The following is a 15,414-nucleotide window of genomic DNA, read 5'->3' on the forward strand; positions in this document are numbered from 1 at the left end:
GGACTCAGGAGAGCTGGGTTCAATCCTCTCCCTGTTTTATCTTGGGGATAAGTCACTCAATCTCTCTAGGGGAAAGATGTGAGGAGGTGTTAATTTAGGCACTTGCATGGTATGGCAATGGGGCCCCGCTGGGAGCTATACAGATATGGAGTCACAGTGCAGCCTGAGATAACAGACAGAGTGGGGGAAAGGCTGCTAAGGAAGTAGCTAGCTAAGCATTTGTAAGGTTTCAGAGTAGCAGCCCTGTTAGTCTGTATTCGCAAAAAGAAAAGGAGTACTTGTGGCACCTTAGAGACTAACAAATTTATCTGAGCATAAGCTCTCATGAGCTACAGCTCACTTCATCGGATGCATTCGATGAAGTGAGCTGTAGTTCACGAAAGCTTATGCTCAAATAAATTTGTTAGTCTCTAAGGTGCCACAAGCATTTGTAAGACACCAGTGGCCACCAAGGTGTTGTGGCTTTACAAGTGGTGGATAATATAACAAACTATGGGATTAGGTACGAACTATCCGGAATAACCCATTGATGAAATAAACCAACCCCTCCCTCTCAAACTGTATTTAATGATGCTTGTAGAATGGCATGAAAAAGGGGCTGATCATTTGTGGGTTTTACCCACTGCAAATTAGCAGGTGGGAAAGTGTCAATTATGTGGCCACTCAAAGCGGCAAATTATGAGCTGAATGGGGACAGTCCAAGTGATGGCCAGACACAGCAGTGATGAATCAGCACGGTGTTCGGCCTATTTCTACCCAGTGTACAGCTTTAGAAGGCGGAGGATGTTAGACTTGATAACTGCCCTCCTGAATGCTTTCATGGCTGTTAAAAATCTTCTTTGTACACAAATGTATTCCATATTATTCCCTTTGAAAAAAAAGACAGCCCGATCTGTTTCTACCTTTCAGGACCAAACAAAAGGAACACACATTGTTGATAATAAGCAAGTCTCTTTGTTAAGACGGAACTATTAAAACAATTAAAGCCCAGCTGACAAAGATTGCGGTGTTAGCTATTGGAAATACAAAACCCGCAACCAGGAGTCCATCCACTGGACAGTGTCTTTTGCTATGGATTCTTAAGTCCAACAACCAAAAGTTTCTTGAATGTGCCCCTCCCATCTCCCTCTACCGCACCCCACTCACAGCTGTTGTCCTTGGTCAGTGAAGACCCAGAGTTCAGAAGGGCATTCGTGTGAGTTCACATCTGGGGGGGGGGGTTAAGGGGGTGGAGAAGGCACCTTGGTTGCTCCTTCAGCCACTCTAGTTGCACCATTGGCCACCGCACCAGCCTCTTGCTGCTGTGCCAGCTGCTGGCTCGGTGCCCGCCAGCCACTCCGCTTGCTCCGCCCGGATGCCGGCTCCGCTCGGTCCAAAGGGATGTAGGTGCTTGTGAAGCATAGATAATACAAATGTTTCAGGCCAAAGGGGCATGAGCAGGGAGTGTGAAAGATATAGTCAGATTATTAGCTGGAGAAGATCAAGGTTTACAACATGCCTGGTAAAGAATCAGGCCAAGATTTTCAAAAGTGGCTGGCGCTACTGGCTGCCTCCATTTTTGGGAGCCCAAGTTGAGACGCCTTAAAGGGGCCTGTATCTTAGAGAGGGCCGAGCACCCCTCCTTTGGCAAATCTCCTTTATGGGGGATCAACTTGGGCACCCAAAAATGGAGGCCCCCCCCAAGGACTCACCCCGGTGAAACTCTCAGCCATCTAACATTTGATTGAGTGATGTGGCTTCCCTGGCTTTCTGCACCCCTGTTGGGATGGGCCGGAACGGGGTCTAAGGAAGGGCAACCAGCTGCATGCTGCGGGTTTGCAAAACGCCAGCGTAAAATCTCCACCGACTCATCAACCCACAGTCGCGTGTGTGTGTTTCCTTGTCGTCAGCTGGCCAAGAGACCTGTCCGGCCTTCCTCCAAGCCTTGCAGCTTCTGATTGCCTTGCCCCTGGGGGGAGATGGAGTCAAGTGAACCGCACTGGCAATCAACGCAGGGGGGCAAAACCGGCCCAGGGAGCTCCCCGCACCAGAGCCACGTTGGCACACCAGCCTCTCAGTGCATGGCTGGCCGGCTGTGCCCTGGCACTAGTGCGACCCGAGAGCAAGTGTGAAAAATCGGGACGGGGGAGGGGGGTAATAGGAGCCTATATAAGAAAAAGCCCCAAATATGGGGACTGTCACTATAAAATCGGGACCTCTGGTCACCCTCCTTGGCGGGGGTGTGAGCAGTCCAGCCATCAGCACCTTCGGGGGCTGGTTCAGTCCCTCCACCCCCCCACAGCTGGGGGGGGGGTCTCCTACACAGAGGGGTTTATAATAACCCCGACCTTTCCCCATATAATCCGGAGTGTGCAGCGCCTCAACGGGGCCGGGTTCTGCTTCTCCAGCCCCCCGGCAAACGGGGGCCCCCCGCTGCCTCCCCCACCCGCGGGGCTGGGGGGGGGGGGCGCGCTAGGCTCCAGCTGGCCCCTGCCGGGCCCGGGCACGGCCGGGCTTAACAAGAACCAGCTGCGGCGCCGCTCCGCTTGCTGGGGCCGGGCGCGATTGGCCGCTGGCCGGGCTGGGGGCGCCCAATCGCGGCGCTGGGGCAGAGCCGAGACCCCGCCCCGGCCAGCGCCGGGAGCGCAGGTCGGCCGTGGTGGGAAGCGGCTCCCGGGCTGGAGAGTCCCTGCCCCTGCCCCGGGACACCGCTGCCGCCTCCGCCCCGCCCCAGCATGGGGCTCCCCGCGCCGCCGCTGCTCCTGCTCGGGCCCTGCCTGCTGCTGGGCTGGGCGGCCGCGCTTCCCCGGCGGCAGCTGCTCCCCTTCGGGGCGCCCCGGGGCGATCGGCTGCTGCAGGACGGGGACGACGAGACCTCGGCCGTGGTGACGCTCGGGAAGCCGCTGCTCTTCTACGAGACGCGCTTCAGCCACCTCTATGTGAGTGCCCGCCGCGGGGCTGAGCGCCCGGCCCCGGGATCGAACCCGCGGCCGCTCGCTGCCGGGCATGGCCGGGCTGCAGTCACCCAGCGCCTAGAACTAAAGCTGAAGGGCCAATAACAGCCCTCAGCAGGGGTATGGGTCCGGGACTAGGCCAACTTTTTGGCCCGGGGGCCACATCTGGGTATGGAAATGGCATGGCGGGCTGCCTCGTCCCTCCCATTGGCCGTGGTTGCCGGCCAATGGGAACTGCAGAGCCGGCGCTTGGGGCAGGGGCAATGTGTGGAGCCCCCTGGCTTCCCCTACACGTAGGAGCCAGGTGGGGGGAGGCGCCACTGCTTCCCGGTAGCTGCACGGAGCCACGGCACGCACGGAGCAGGCCAAGTCCCCGACCCTGCTCCCCGGCAGGAGCTCGAGGACCAGATTAAAAGGTCTGACGGGCTGGACGCGGGCCGGCGGGCCGTAGTTTGCCCAGCCCTGGTCTCGGAAGTTGCAAAGAACTTGGTGCATCCGTAGATTGTCCTACATGCTCCCCTTTCACCTAGCTATCCCTGTCCCTACCCCTCTGTCTAGCTAATGGTGCTGGAAAACATTGTGCCCAGCTGCTTCCTCCGGCGTGGGGGGTTGCCTGGAGTGAGCCTGCAGCTGGGGATGGAGCTTACATGGGTGGAGAGGAAAGGGAGGAAGCTGAGTCTTTGTTCCCCCCCTGTAATGTTGGGATAAGTGAGGTCCCTTGTGGCTGGGCCCCGGCTGGACCGAAAGCCCCTGGATGGGGTGGGTGGAAGGACTTGGCTCGGAGAGAGGAACTGGTGATGCAGAGGCAGGGTGGGAGTATTGCAGTGAATGGGATCTTTCTGCACTGCAGCTGTTGTTGCCTGTTGACAGGAGTCCTGTGTGGGTGGACAAGATGGTGGAGAGGGCTTTGAGCAGAGTTCTTTGCTGTCTCTTGTAGGTAGGAACCAATGGGATCATCTCCACCCAGGATTTCCCCAGAGAAACCCAGTATGTGGACGACGACTTCCCCACTGACTTCCCAGCCATCGCCCCCTTCATGTCCGATATTGACACCAGCGGCGGGAGGGGGAAGATCTATTACCGGGAGGATGAGTCCACCGAGGTGCTGGGCCAGGCCGCTCGCCTTATCCACGCTGGATTTCCTAGTGCAGCTACTGCTGCCTTCACTCCCACCCATGCCTTCATCGCCACCTGGGAGAACGTGGGTGCCTATGAGGAAGTGTCTCGAAACTCGGAGCCCTCCAAGAAGGTAAGGCCAATCTTAATAAAAAGAACAGGAGTACCTGTCGCACCTTAGAGACTAACAAATTTATCTGAGCATAAGCTTTTGTGGGCTACAGCCCACTTCATCGGATGCATAGAATGGAACATATAGTAAGAAGATACTTATACATACAGAGAACATGAAAAGGTGGAAGTACCCATACCAACTGTAAGAGGCTAATTAATTAAAAGGAGCTATTATCAGCGGGGCAGGGAACACTTTTGAAGTGACAATCGAGATGGCCCATTTCGGACAGTTGACCCGAAGGTGTGAGGATACTTAACATGGGGAAATAGATTCAATTAGTATAATGACCGAGACATTCCCAGTCTCTGTTCAAACCTAAGTTAATGGTATCTAATTTGCATATTAATTCAAGTTCAGCAGCTTCTCATTGGAGTCTGTTTTTGAAGCATTTCTGTTGCAAAATTTTCTGTCACTGAGTGATTAGAGAGGTTGAAATGTTCTCCTACTGGCTTTTGAATGTTATGATTCCAGATGTCAGGTTTGTGTCTGTTTATTCTTTTGTGTAGAGACTGTCCGGTTTGGCCAATGTACATGGCAGAGGGGCATTGCCATCATGTGCCAGCATATATCACATCGGTAGATGTGCAGGTGAACACGCCCCGGATGGTGTGGCTGATATGATTAGGTCCTATGGTGGTGTTCCCTGAATAGATATGTGGACAGAGTTGGCATCGGGCTTTGTTGCCAGGATAGGTTCCTGGGTTAGTGTTTTTGCACTCTCACAGATCTTGGGAGACAGGTCAGTCCTCGCTTACAGGCAGCCCCCCAACCTGAAGCAAATACTCACCAGCAACCACACAACAAAAACACTAACCCAGGAACCTATCCTGGCAACAAAGCCCGATGCCAACTCTGCCCATGCTTAGTGGGGGAGGTGGGGAAGCGCCGGAGACAGGGTAGGGACTTTGGGGAAGAGGGTTGGAATGGGAGCAGGGCAGGGCGGGGAGGGGCTGGGGGTGAAGGGGCGCGAGCACCCACCGGCACCAGGAGAAGTTGGCGCCTATGGTAGACATACCCTAAGACCTGTTCACTCGCGTGCTCTCTAACATCTCATGGAGCATCAGCTGAGCAAGAGCTCAGATATGGGGTCACAGCCCAAACTCCGTGGTCTAGAGTGTCTACAATTGATGGCAGCAAAACTTGGATATCTCATGGTGAGGCTAGAATACCATTCACAAACCCCTTAAGGACCGAGTGTGAGACCCTTACTCCAAGGAGATCGTGCTGAAGTCAGCTGGGCTACTTTTGTCACTCACTTCTCACAAGGGATTCACGATCTCTTACAAACACCAGTGGTGGAAATCAACGGTCATGAGCTATTATAATTTGACTACTAACAGCATCCACTCAACATATACAAAGACTTGGTCTCTGCTGCAAAGACCTTACAGTACAGACAGGGCCCTTTGTTTTCAATTTTTATTATATTTAATTTTCCTGGGAATTTATCGGTGTTTATTACTACAACAACGAAAACAGGTGGAAAAAACGATTAATAATTTTTCTGGGTAAATATCGGGGTTTATTTTGGTGAATGGCAGCTCAGGGGAAAAAGTCTTCAGTAGCTTTGATGAATGGAATTCAATGTGGTTTGCTGCAGAACTAAAACAGAACTGAAAACAGTGTCACCTCTGAGTTTAAGAAAACAATACATCTCTCATCCCCCCAATAAATTTTTCATTTGAATAAACAGTTGTAGACTTAGAACTATTAGCCTATAAATATTTACATTTAATAATTGGGCCACATCATTTGCAGCGCATACACTCAACTTCATCCTTTTCGCCTGTTTTTTTTTTTTTTAAATTTTAAATACTTCCTTGTGTTCTGAAACGTATTCTGAGACAGATTTTCATTTTCTTCCCATGTTAGTGTATCAGATCTTTAAACCGTTATCAGCTAACAGCTTGAAATATGTGCGGGGCGGGCGTAATATTCATCAGTACATTCAGATATGCACGCACTTCAGAGCTTCTGTGTATGCCTGTTTGTTTGTTGTGTGTATCTTCTAGCCTAATACATAGCCTTATTTCAACAGACAGCTTTGCATATACACACAGACTAATGTATTATAGATGTATTTTCCTAATAAAACTATTGATATTTTTTTTAATGTATTGGAATGATACAAAAGTAGGTTGAAAATCAGAAAAGAAACAAATACTTTTTGTAAAACCCGGGATGTGTGGTGTGTTTTTTTTTTTTTTTTTAAATCGAAAATGAAGGGGCTTAAATACAGACAAAGAGAAAACCAACCAGGTGCTTAGAATGCTCCGGGTGATGGTGTTAGCTAGAGGTGGTGCAGAAATCTCCCATTGGCATTTGCTGAAAGGTTCAGCTGAAAATGTACTTTCAGTACAGTTGCTCTGGATTTACACTGGTATAACTGAGATCCAAATCTGGCTCAGAGGGACTGATACTTGTGAGTATATCAAGTAGGGTTTGGCCCAGGATTTGTGATTTTTATTTATTTATTTATTTATTTTTTAACTACTCCAAACAGTTTGTTAATGATCTGGGCTCCTAGTCTCCTTTTCTGGGGTTTGTTTTCCAAGCTACTCGTTAACAAATGTCCGTGGGGAATAGCTTTCAGAATTTCCACTGTGGGTTGATATGAAAAGTAGATCGGGTCTGAAGAACTTCCTGCCGTGATGCATGCTTTTCAGTGACACGAACTGATAACGCTCATGAATAGACTGAAATGCTTTCAGATTCACAGCACTTGGATTCCCAAGTCATTTCATGGCTCTGGCCCACGAAGGCGGAAATTGCTGTCATGATGAACACTATTCACTGGTCTGATTCCTTACTGAGGGGGTAGGGAGCTCCTAGTGTTGTCATTGTCCCCCTCCTTGACTTTTATAGTGCGATTTGCACATCTCTTATGTGCCCTGAAAGCCTGGCTGTAGTGTTTTTTTTTTTTGTTTTGTTTTGTTTTTTGTTTTTTAAATCTGGAATTCTTTTGGGTTGCAGAGAAAAAACTTCTTGAAAAATACCATTGATTTGCTGTTCTGAGCTACCTGCATGCAGCTTTCTGATGACATGCTAACATCATGTTGCAACATGATGGGAACATAGGTCAGCCTAGTGGTCCATCTAATCCAGTATCCCTGTCTCTGACAGTGACTAGTACCAGATGCTTCAGCGATGGGCGATTATTGAATAAATTGCAGTAGGGAATTTTCTTCCCAACTCGATCAGTCAGGAGCTGGTTTGTACCCTGAATCATGAATATTTATATGATTATTTATATATACATAGGATATTTATATCATGGCTACATCTTGGCTGCATATATTTCTCCCCCCCCCGACTTTTCAAAAAAATATTACAGTAGAATTGCGGAGTTATGAACACCTCGGGAATGGAGGTTGTCCATAACTCTGAAATGTCCTTAACTCCGAACAAGACGTTATAGACATCATCCAAGGAGAGGGAGAAGGAGGGTAGGGGCTGCATCCACGGGTGGGGGTATGTGTTAGGCCTGCGGCCAAGGTGAGGGCTTCTGACCCTCGGGAGCACCAGAGCTCTGGGCTTTAGATCTGGGAGGATCTCGGGGCTTCAGCCCCACAGCTCTTCTCCCAGTTTCAGCCTCGCAGGGGGCACCAGGGCTCGGGCCTGCAGCTCCATTCCTGGCTTCTGCCCTGGGGGGCACTGGGCTCAGGACTCCCCACAGCTCTGCTCTTGGTTTGAGGGGGGGAGGGGTGCCTGGCCTTTAGCTATAGGGGGAGCACTGGGGCTGAAACCAGCGCTCCCCTCGTAGCTAAAGCCCCAAGCCCCAGTGCCTTTTATGGGACTGAAACCAGGAACGGAGCCATGGGTCTGAAGCCCCACCAGCACTCCCCCAGATCTAAAATCCTGAGCCCAGTGCTCCCAAGGGTCAGAAGCTCTGACCCTGCCTGGAGCAAGCTAAAGCCCAGAGGCAATAAAGTATTTGCTTTTTGTGTGTCTGTCTGTCTGTCTGTCTGTCTCCCTCCGCGGCTGCCTGATTACTTCTCGTTCCAGAGGGTGTCTGGTTGACCAATAAGTCCGGAACTCTGGTGTTCGTATCTTTGAAGTTCTACTGTAATGTAATGCTGAATGTTCTCATTATCCAGTTGTCTATACAAGAGCCTTATCCTTTTTTGAATCCTGCTAAACCCTGGACCTCACTGGTACCTTGTGGCAATGAGTTCCGCTGGCTAACCAGCCACACGTTGTATATGCAAAATATTTCCTTTAATCAAGTTTTAAATTTGCTGCCATCCCCTTGTTTTTGTATGATGATGAGAAGGCAAATAGAAGAGCCTGATCCTGAGGTGGAGATAATGTGGCCCAGCATTGCCATGTGGCAAGAGAATTTCACTATTCTGCACTTACTTGTACTGTAGTGTTAAGAGGTTACAACAGTCAAAGGTGTCTTCAGAAAACAAGGTCTCCTTTGACCTTTACTCTCCTCATCCATCCAGCATATAGACTAGTGCTGCTTTCCCATGAATGTCTTTCCGCAGCTCCTCCTTCAGGTCAAGCATGGGATGTGAAACAGCCTGTTTTAGAACCGAGAAATCTCCAAAGCACTGGCCCCTGGGCTCTTTGCTCCAAGAACCTTACAAATAGACTCTCTCTCTTCCCATGGGCTCTTATTATGTCGTTTATCAGCCCTGTCTGCTGCCTCTCCATGCTTATGATGAACAGTCTGGCTGAATGTCCAGTTGCCTTTCAAGCTGTCGAAGTGCCTCTTTTCCTTTGGCAATGCATCTCCGATTCCCAGGTGGAACAGTATCATCCACCGCCTTCCTCTATGGACCCATTGGGTCTCCTGGAGGTTAGCTGACTGACTGACTGGAAGAAAAATCCCACACCGTGCCAAGCAGGGAACAGGAATGCAGTCCTCCCCTCAACACATCTTCTTAAAAAGTCCACTGCTTAGCAGGGTTGCTGTCGCTGGAGCCGCCTGGCCCAGTTGTGGGTTTTGGTGCCATGCCAGTGCATCTCCGTTGCAGGATGTTGGTCTGACATAGGAAGTGAGGGTCACTGGTGGGGTTTGTGTTGAGGGTTTTTATGGCTGTTTTGGGAAAGCACAAGAGAGAAATGGAGTGACAGCATTTCAGGACTTCCTAACCTGGTACCAAATGGGAGTGAAGAAAAATGTCTTTTTTTGAAGGAGGAAGTTGCTATATGCATCAGGGAAAAGAATCATACAATCACTAATTAAAATATCAGCTACTTGTGACATGCCAAGCATAGATCACTCAAGGAGCAACAATTTTGTTGAACTCAAGTGTTCAAAAATCTGTCCCTCCCACTCAAAAAAATCATGTGACTTAAAAATCATGAGGCTTTTTTTTTTAAATGGGGGGGTTCAGTTTGCCTTCTAGGTTTTGAACCTTTGGGGTCACATTTTTCAAGCTTTTATCTGCATGCATGAGAGTTAGTACCTTACCTTTTTTTTAAATGCAAGTTGAGAGTCTCACTTAATCACATGACTCCAAGAGCAGGGACTTTAAAATAAACACCGAATGAGACTTGCAATAAAACCGCAAGATGTAGCAATGCTGGATCAATATACTGTTGCTTACAATGCTGCTACTGAAGTTTTTTAGGGACGGCATTTCACAGACATTTCTCCATGGTGTTTTTGTACAGTGGCACACTCTTGATCAAGTAACTGAAAACAGCAACAGTGTTTGTGAGCAGTATGGTCTCTGGCAGCCTGCACAGTGAAGCGAGTTGAAATCTGGCTTACCCGTAGCTGGAGCTCTGGGAAGCCGCACTGAGGTGGAATTTTCCCTCTATGGCTCTTTTAACAAGTGTTAAACAGCCAAACTCCATTGAGATCAGCCTAGTAACAAGCTCTGAGCTAACCTTTCTTGCTCTTTGACCTCTGTCCTTTACACTCCATCCATCCCTCTTATCTGTCCGATTTCTCCCTAACCCTTCTGGCAAACTTTAGCAGCGATCCTGTCTGATTATCCTCAGTTTGTTCAGTGAGGACTTAGTGGGCAGAATCAAGCTCCAGAGTAAACTCTGTTGACTGCAGTGAGGTTGCACCAGGAATGGATTCGGTGCAGTCTGATTGCCCAGCTTTGTGGTGTGTTTCTACCTCCCCCACCCCTTTTGAGATCTTTTTCAGTGTAGCTTTGTTTGTGTTGCTGAACTGCTGTCACTGGGGCATAGTTCTAAATGCCTGTGGTTGTGAGTGTGGGTGTGCGTCCTTCACAACAAACTCCCTTTATATAGGAGGGATGATGACTGCCTTGTGGAAATGCTAGGAAACTCTGCAAATAGAGCTGGGGCCCCTTTTTGGCTGTTGAAATTACTGTAATGAGAAAAGTCCATGCTGCTGAGTGTCTGTCAAGCCAAAGGCTAACCGACGTGGGAGGGCATCTTTCCATGACTTTACCCGCATCGTCACACTTAGAATTGGATCATTAGTAGGATTTATTTTCCATCATTTCTCTGAAAAGGCTTTAAAACATAATTTCAATTCCTTCCTTCCCCCCAAATAAAACACTAGCAGCTTACTCTCATTATGTACTTATGTTTCAGTAGTCCTTAAAGGACCCGATTTGAGAGCAGGGCCCCTTTGTGCTAGTGTAACCCATGCCTGCTGGGTGCGGGGCTCTGTCCCTCTCTAGTGGCACCTAGACCACTTAGAGTTAATGAGATTGCTACAGCCACCAAAGAGCCATGTGGCTTTTAGCTCATGCAGTAAAGGCTTATGCAGTAAATTTCAGAGGTTGCAGGTTTGATCCCACCTGCCGACAGTGTTACAAGTGGGGCCTCGTCTGGGATATCAACTGGGAAGTCTCAGAAGCTTGGGGTCTGCTTCCTCGGCTAGGGGAAGTAAATAACCCATGCCTACTTGGTGTGACGTGCTGTCCCCTCTAGTGGTACCTAGACCACCTAGAGATTAAAGAGTCTGCTACAGCTTTGATTAAGAGCCAGGTGGCTTTTAGCCCATGCAGTAGAGGCTCATGTGTTTAGCTCCAAAGATCCTAGGTTCGATCCCACCCACCAACAGCTGGGGTCTGTTGGTGGTACACTAGGCACATGGTACATACACATAGTAGGAGACAGTCCCTGCTGGTACGAAAAGACAAGACAAAGACAGTGAGAAAGGAAGTATTATCATGCAATTTCCAGCTGGGAAGTTGATGGACACAGAGATTCAGCCTCATTAAATCGGTGAGCCCAAAACTCGGGGGGGGGAGGGGGAAATGTTTTAATAGAGACTGGGGGACGGATTCTTCTCCCACTGGTGCAAAGAAGGAGTAACTCTAAAGCAGTCAATGGGGTTACAGCCATGAGAGGGCTGATGTGAGATACAGGAGAATCGTGTTTGGGGATTACTCAGAATGCAGTACAAAGGTTCCTTTAAACATGGAGGCAAGGTTCAAAGGCAAGTCCAAAGGAGTTCAGCATATTAGGGGTGTGGGTTGTCTTGCAAGGTAGCTCGCTCAGGATGAGTTAGGACTAGTTACTCTGTGAGGGGCTAGCTGTGAATGCCCGCTGATAACGAACGCTCTACGGAACATTCAGAGGAAACATGCACCTGATTAAGGATGACATCCTGGCTTTGCCAAAGTCAATGATAAAGCTCCCATTGATTGCACTGATGCCAAGATTTCACTCCAGATTTTCAGGACCTCTCAAAATGCCCACCTGGTAGCAGCGCACTTTGGTAATAGAGGCAGCAGGTTTATACAGGTCCTGATGATATTGTACTGTCAGGGGGGTCAGCTTCTGAGCTAGCAATGTAACGGAGTCCAGAATGTGGCCAACGATGTGTTTTCTCTCTCTTCTCCCAAGGTTCTTCTGACCAAGGGTGTTGATGTGAAGCCAGGACTCGGTGCTCAGTTGGGAGAGAAAATTTGGGAAATTATGTGAAGGCAAAAGGATAAAAGTCTCCTGGTTGTGAGGGAACAATCAGATGATGTGGAGGAGTTTCTTGTGTGCTTGGGAAAAGAAGAGCTGGGGTTAATAGCCAGGAAGACAAAGTAGAGAAAATGATGGAAGAGCCCCATTGCAGGGGGAATGCATGCTCGGGAATAAAACGTCCTGGTAATAACTCACTGGGAGCCTGTGGGGAGGAAGGGAGGGAAGTGGAATTTGTTTAGGATGGCGTTGAAGCAGATGAATGTCTCATCCTGGAGCCATGCAAGCGTCACAATGCAGGGCTTGTTATGTGGCTGATTGCCCTTCAGGTGATTGAATTCAGCCCTGGGCAGAGGACCAGGACAAGACCTGCTCAGCACTTATTTTGAGGAGGAAGGATGGGGATAGGGTTCTGGACTTGGACTCAGTTTCTGGATGAGTCACGGAATTCCTGTGTGACCTTGGGCAAGTCATTTAATCTACCCCGTGCGTCAGTTTCGCATGGGGCTAATAGCACTGCCATAGCTCAGATGGGGACTGAGCATGAAATCAAATAGTGTTGTGAAGTTCTCAGATACTCTGGTAACAAGGGTCTCATAGACGTAGATAGGCAGATGGATGAGCTGGGTGGCTGCCCAGGGTCAATTTCACCCAAGGACAATGGACCAGGGACCTATTTTAATTTTGGGACGCCCTATGAGCTTCGCTAACTGGAGCAGCTCCTTGATCAGTCTAAAAACAGGTCTACTGGCTTCACTGGAGCGACGCCATTTACATGGCCCGGTGTTTGGTTACAAGGTACATCTCCTCCAAGGAGACCTGTGATATACTGAGTCACCTTCTGAGCAATTAGCAGCTTCCATTCCAGTGCATTGGGCCTGGTCTCCACACACAAGTTGTACCAAGCTACTAGTGTTGGGACAGTTATGCCGGTATAAATGTGTTTATACTGGGATATCATACAGTGACGGGGAAGAGGAATAAGCTACACTGGTAGAAGACACCTTTATTCTGATATAATTATGTCCACATGTGAGGTTGTACCAGTAGAACTATGTTGGGGGGAAAAAATTCACATTGATAACAGAACAAAACCTGTGTGTAGACAAGGGCTACAGCCATGTCTACACTACAACCTTCTGCAGGTGTAGCTGTGTCAGTCAGGGGTGCAAAGAGGTGTGATTCCCTGACCGACTGAGCTGTGCCAGCACAATGTAGAGAGAGCTGCAAAACTGCGCTTTTACCAGTGTCATGGTTTTACAATACTCATACAAACTGCGGCTTTGCTAGTATAGCTGCGTCCACACTGGGAGTATAGTATGCTGGTCAAGCACTGCTAGTATAGATGTAACGCCGACAACCCCTGATCATCAGCGGGTGGGATCGAACCTGGGACCTCTGGAGCTTAGTGTGCATGAGCCAAAAGCCTTATGGCACTTATCTAAGGCTGTAGAGCAGATTCATTAATCTCCACGTGGTCTCTGTGCCACTAGAAGGGACAGAACATGACACCCAGGAGGTGTGTGGGTTACACAGACATAGCTTAGGTAGCTGTAAACTGACAATCTCAGGATTTTGGAACAGATTCTGATCTCACCTGATCCTATTGTATATTTGGAGTAGCTCTACTGAAGTCAATAGCGTTGTATGGACGACACAGGAGTTAATGGTTGCCCTCTACTCAGCGCTGGGGAGGCCACCACTGGAGTTCCGCATCCAGTTCTGGACAACACGCTTGAAGAAGGACGCAAACAAATTGGAGAGAGTCCAGTGAAGAGCAGCAGAAAGGAGAGGAGGTTTACAGAACCTTACCTCCGGGGAAAGGATGAAAGAACTAGGCATCTTTATCTAGAGAAGAGACGGCTGAGGGGGGAAATGGTCTCAGCCCTCAAATATGTCCAAGGTTGTTATAAAGAGGACAGTGATCGGTTGTTCTCCATGTTCATCCAGCAGGACAAGAAGTGGCTTAATCTGCAGCCAGGAAGATTGAGGTTAGATGTTCGGATGCACCCTACTAACACTAAGGGCAGCTAAGCACAGGAACAGGGCTACCCAGGGAGGTTGTGGAATCTCCATCCATGGAGGATTTTAAGGTCAAGTTGGACAAACTCCTGTCAGGGCTGGTCTAGGTCAGCTTTTCTCAAATGTGGCCTCATGCTGCCACCAAGGGGCACAATCTCCTGGGCTGTGATGAGGGGGGAAGAGGGAAAGTAGAGGCCATTCCCTGTTGCTGCTGGATGCACTGCCTTGGTGTTGGTGGCTGTTAGCAGGGGTTGGGTCCGGAGATGTCTGGGACACAAAACTGGAGGAGCAGGCAGCCAGTGAGTTCCCCACCATCCCAGAGGTGGTGGAGCTCAGGCTTTGGGCTTTAGCCCTCGGGAGGCGGCAGGCTCTGGCCACGGGGGTCCAGGTTCTAGCCATGGGCTTCGGGCTCTGTCCCCGGGCCCCATTCCCCAGCCGTGGGGCTTTGGGATCTGACCACAGGGCTTCATGCTCCTGCCTCCCCTGACCCTTATCCTGGGTTAAGTAAGTCGTCTGTGAAAAGTGATACTTGTATGTTTTTGTTAATATCACTGCTAGTTTCACAACAGTCTTACTAGCTAGCAATAAACAAACTACAATGATTTGGACGAGTCTATGTGCATATTTGTTTGTTTTTTCCTAAAGCTAATTAAGTATTGTAGGAAAAAGTGAGAGTGGCCACCAGCAAGAATTGATGGCCACACTCTGAGGCCACCAAAAATTGTCTTGAGAACCCCTGGTCTAGGTATATTTAACTCTGCCTCAGCATGTGGTGCTGGCCCCCCTCTTGAGATCCCTTCCAGCCCTACATTTCTATGATTCTGTGACTAGAGATATAGAAACTAGAGATAGGGACTCCAGGTATAAGTGAAAACAGAATCTAGCCTCACGTTAATAATAATGTGTCTTCCTGTAGCCGGAGGATGCTCAAAACCACTTCACAGGGGCGTTTCCTGGCTCACAGTGGCAAATTCAGGTGTCTCTCTTGCCCCGTCTCAGTTGGACAGAAGATTGAGGCATCACCACTTGGTGGGGGTGAGCTAGGATGTTGTGTTCGTCATCGCTAATTCCTACACAGCCCCCTGTGTATGTAACAAGGGATGCTGACAGTCTTGGAAGGGTTGTTAATGTCTGAACATCAGATCAACATGAAAGGCAGGTGGGTAATGGGAGAAAGAGCTGTGGAAACCACAGTCCCCACACAGTCTGGTGAATGATCTCTGTTCCTGACCTCAGCCCTGTTCTCCTGTCCTTGTTCGGTCCTCTGCTGTCCTGACCAGAGGTTGCCATCTGGGTTGTCTTGCTCCCTAG

The 15,414-nt window shown here is 49.3% G+C and overlaps 1 protein-coding gene across 2 annotated transcripts in view; it reads left to right on the forward strand.

Moving 5' to 3' along the window:
• The first annotated feature begins 2,602 nt into the window (after nucleotides 1-2,602).
• Nucleotides 2,603-15,414, forward strand: part of NID2 (nidogen 2) — a 54,118-nt gene continuing 41,306 nt past the window's right edge. For both annotated transcript variants that reach the window (XM_038404885.2, XM_038404886.2), the window contains exons 1-2: nucleotides 2,603-2,918; nucleotides 3,871-4,182. In XM_038404885.2, coding sequence (XP_038260813.1) covers nucleotides 2,715-2,918; nucleotides 3,871-4,182 — 516 coding nt within the window. In that variant the 5' untranslated portion in view covers nucleotides 2,603-2,714. The remainder of the gene's footprint in view (nucleotides 2,919-3,870; nucleotides 4,183-15,414) is intronic.

The sequence above is a fragment of the Dermochelys coriacea genome, chromosome 6 (genome assembly GCF_009764565.3).
Source record: "Dermochelys coriacea isolate rDerCor1 chromosome 6, rDerCor1.pri.v4, whole genome shotgun sequence".
NCBI classification, from domain to species: Eukaryota; Metazoa; Chordata; order Testudines; family Dermochelyidae; genus Dermochelys; species Dermochelys coriacea.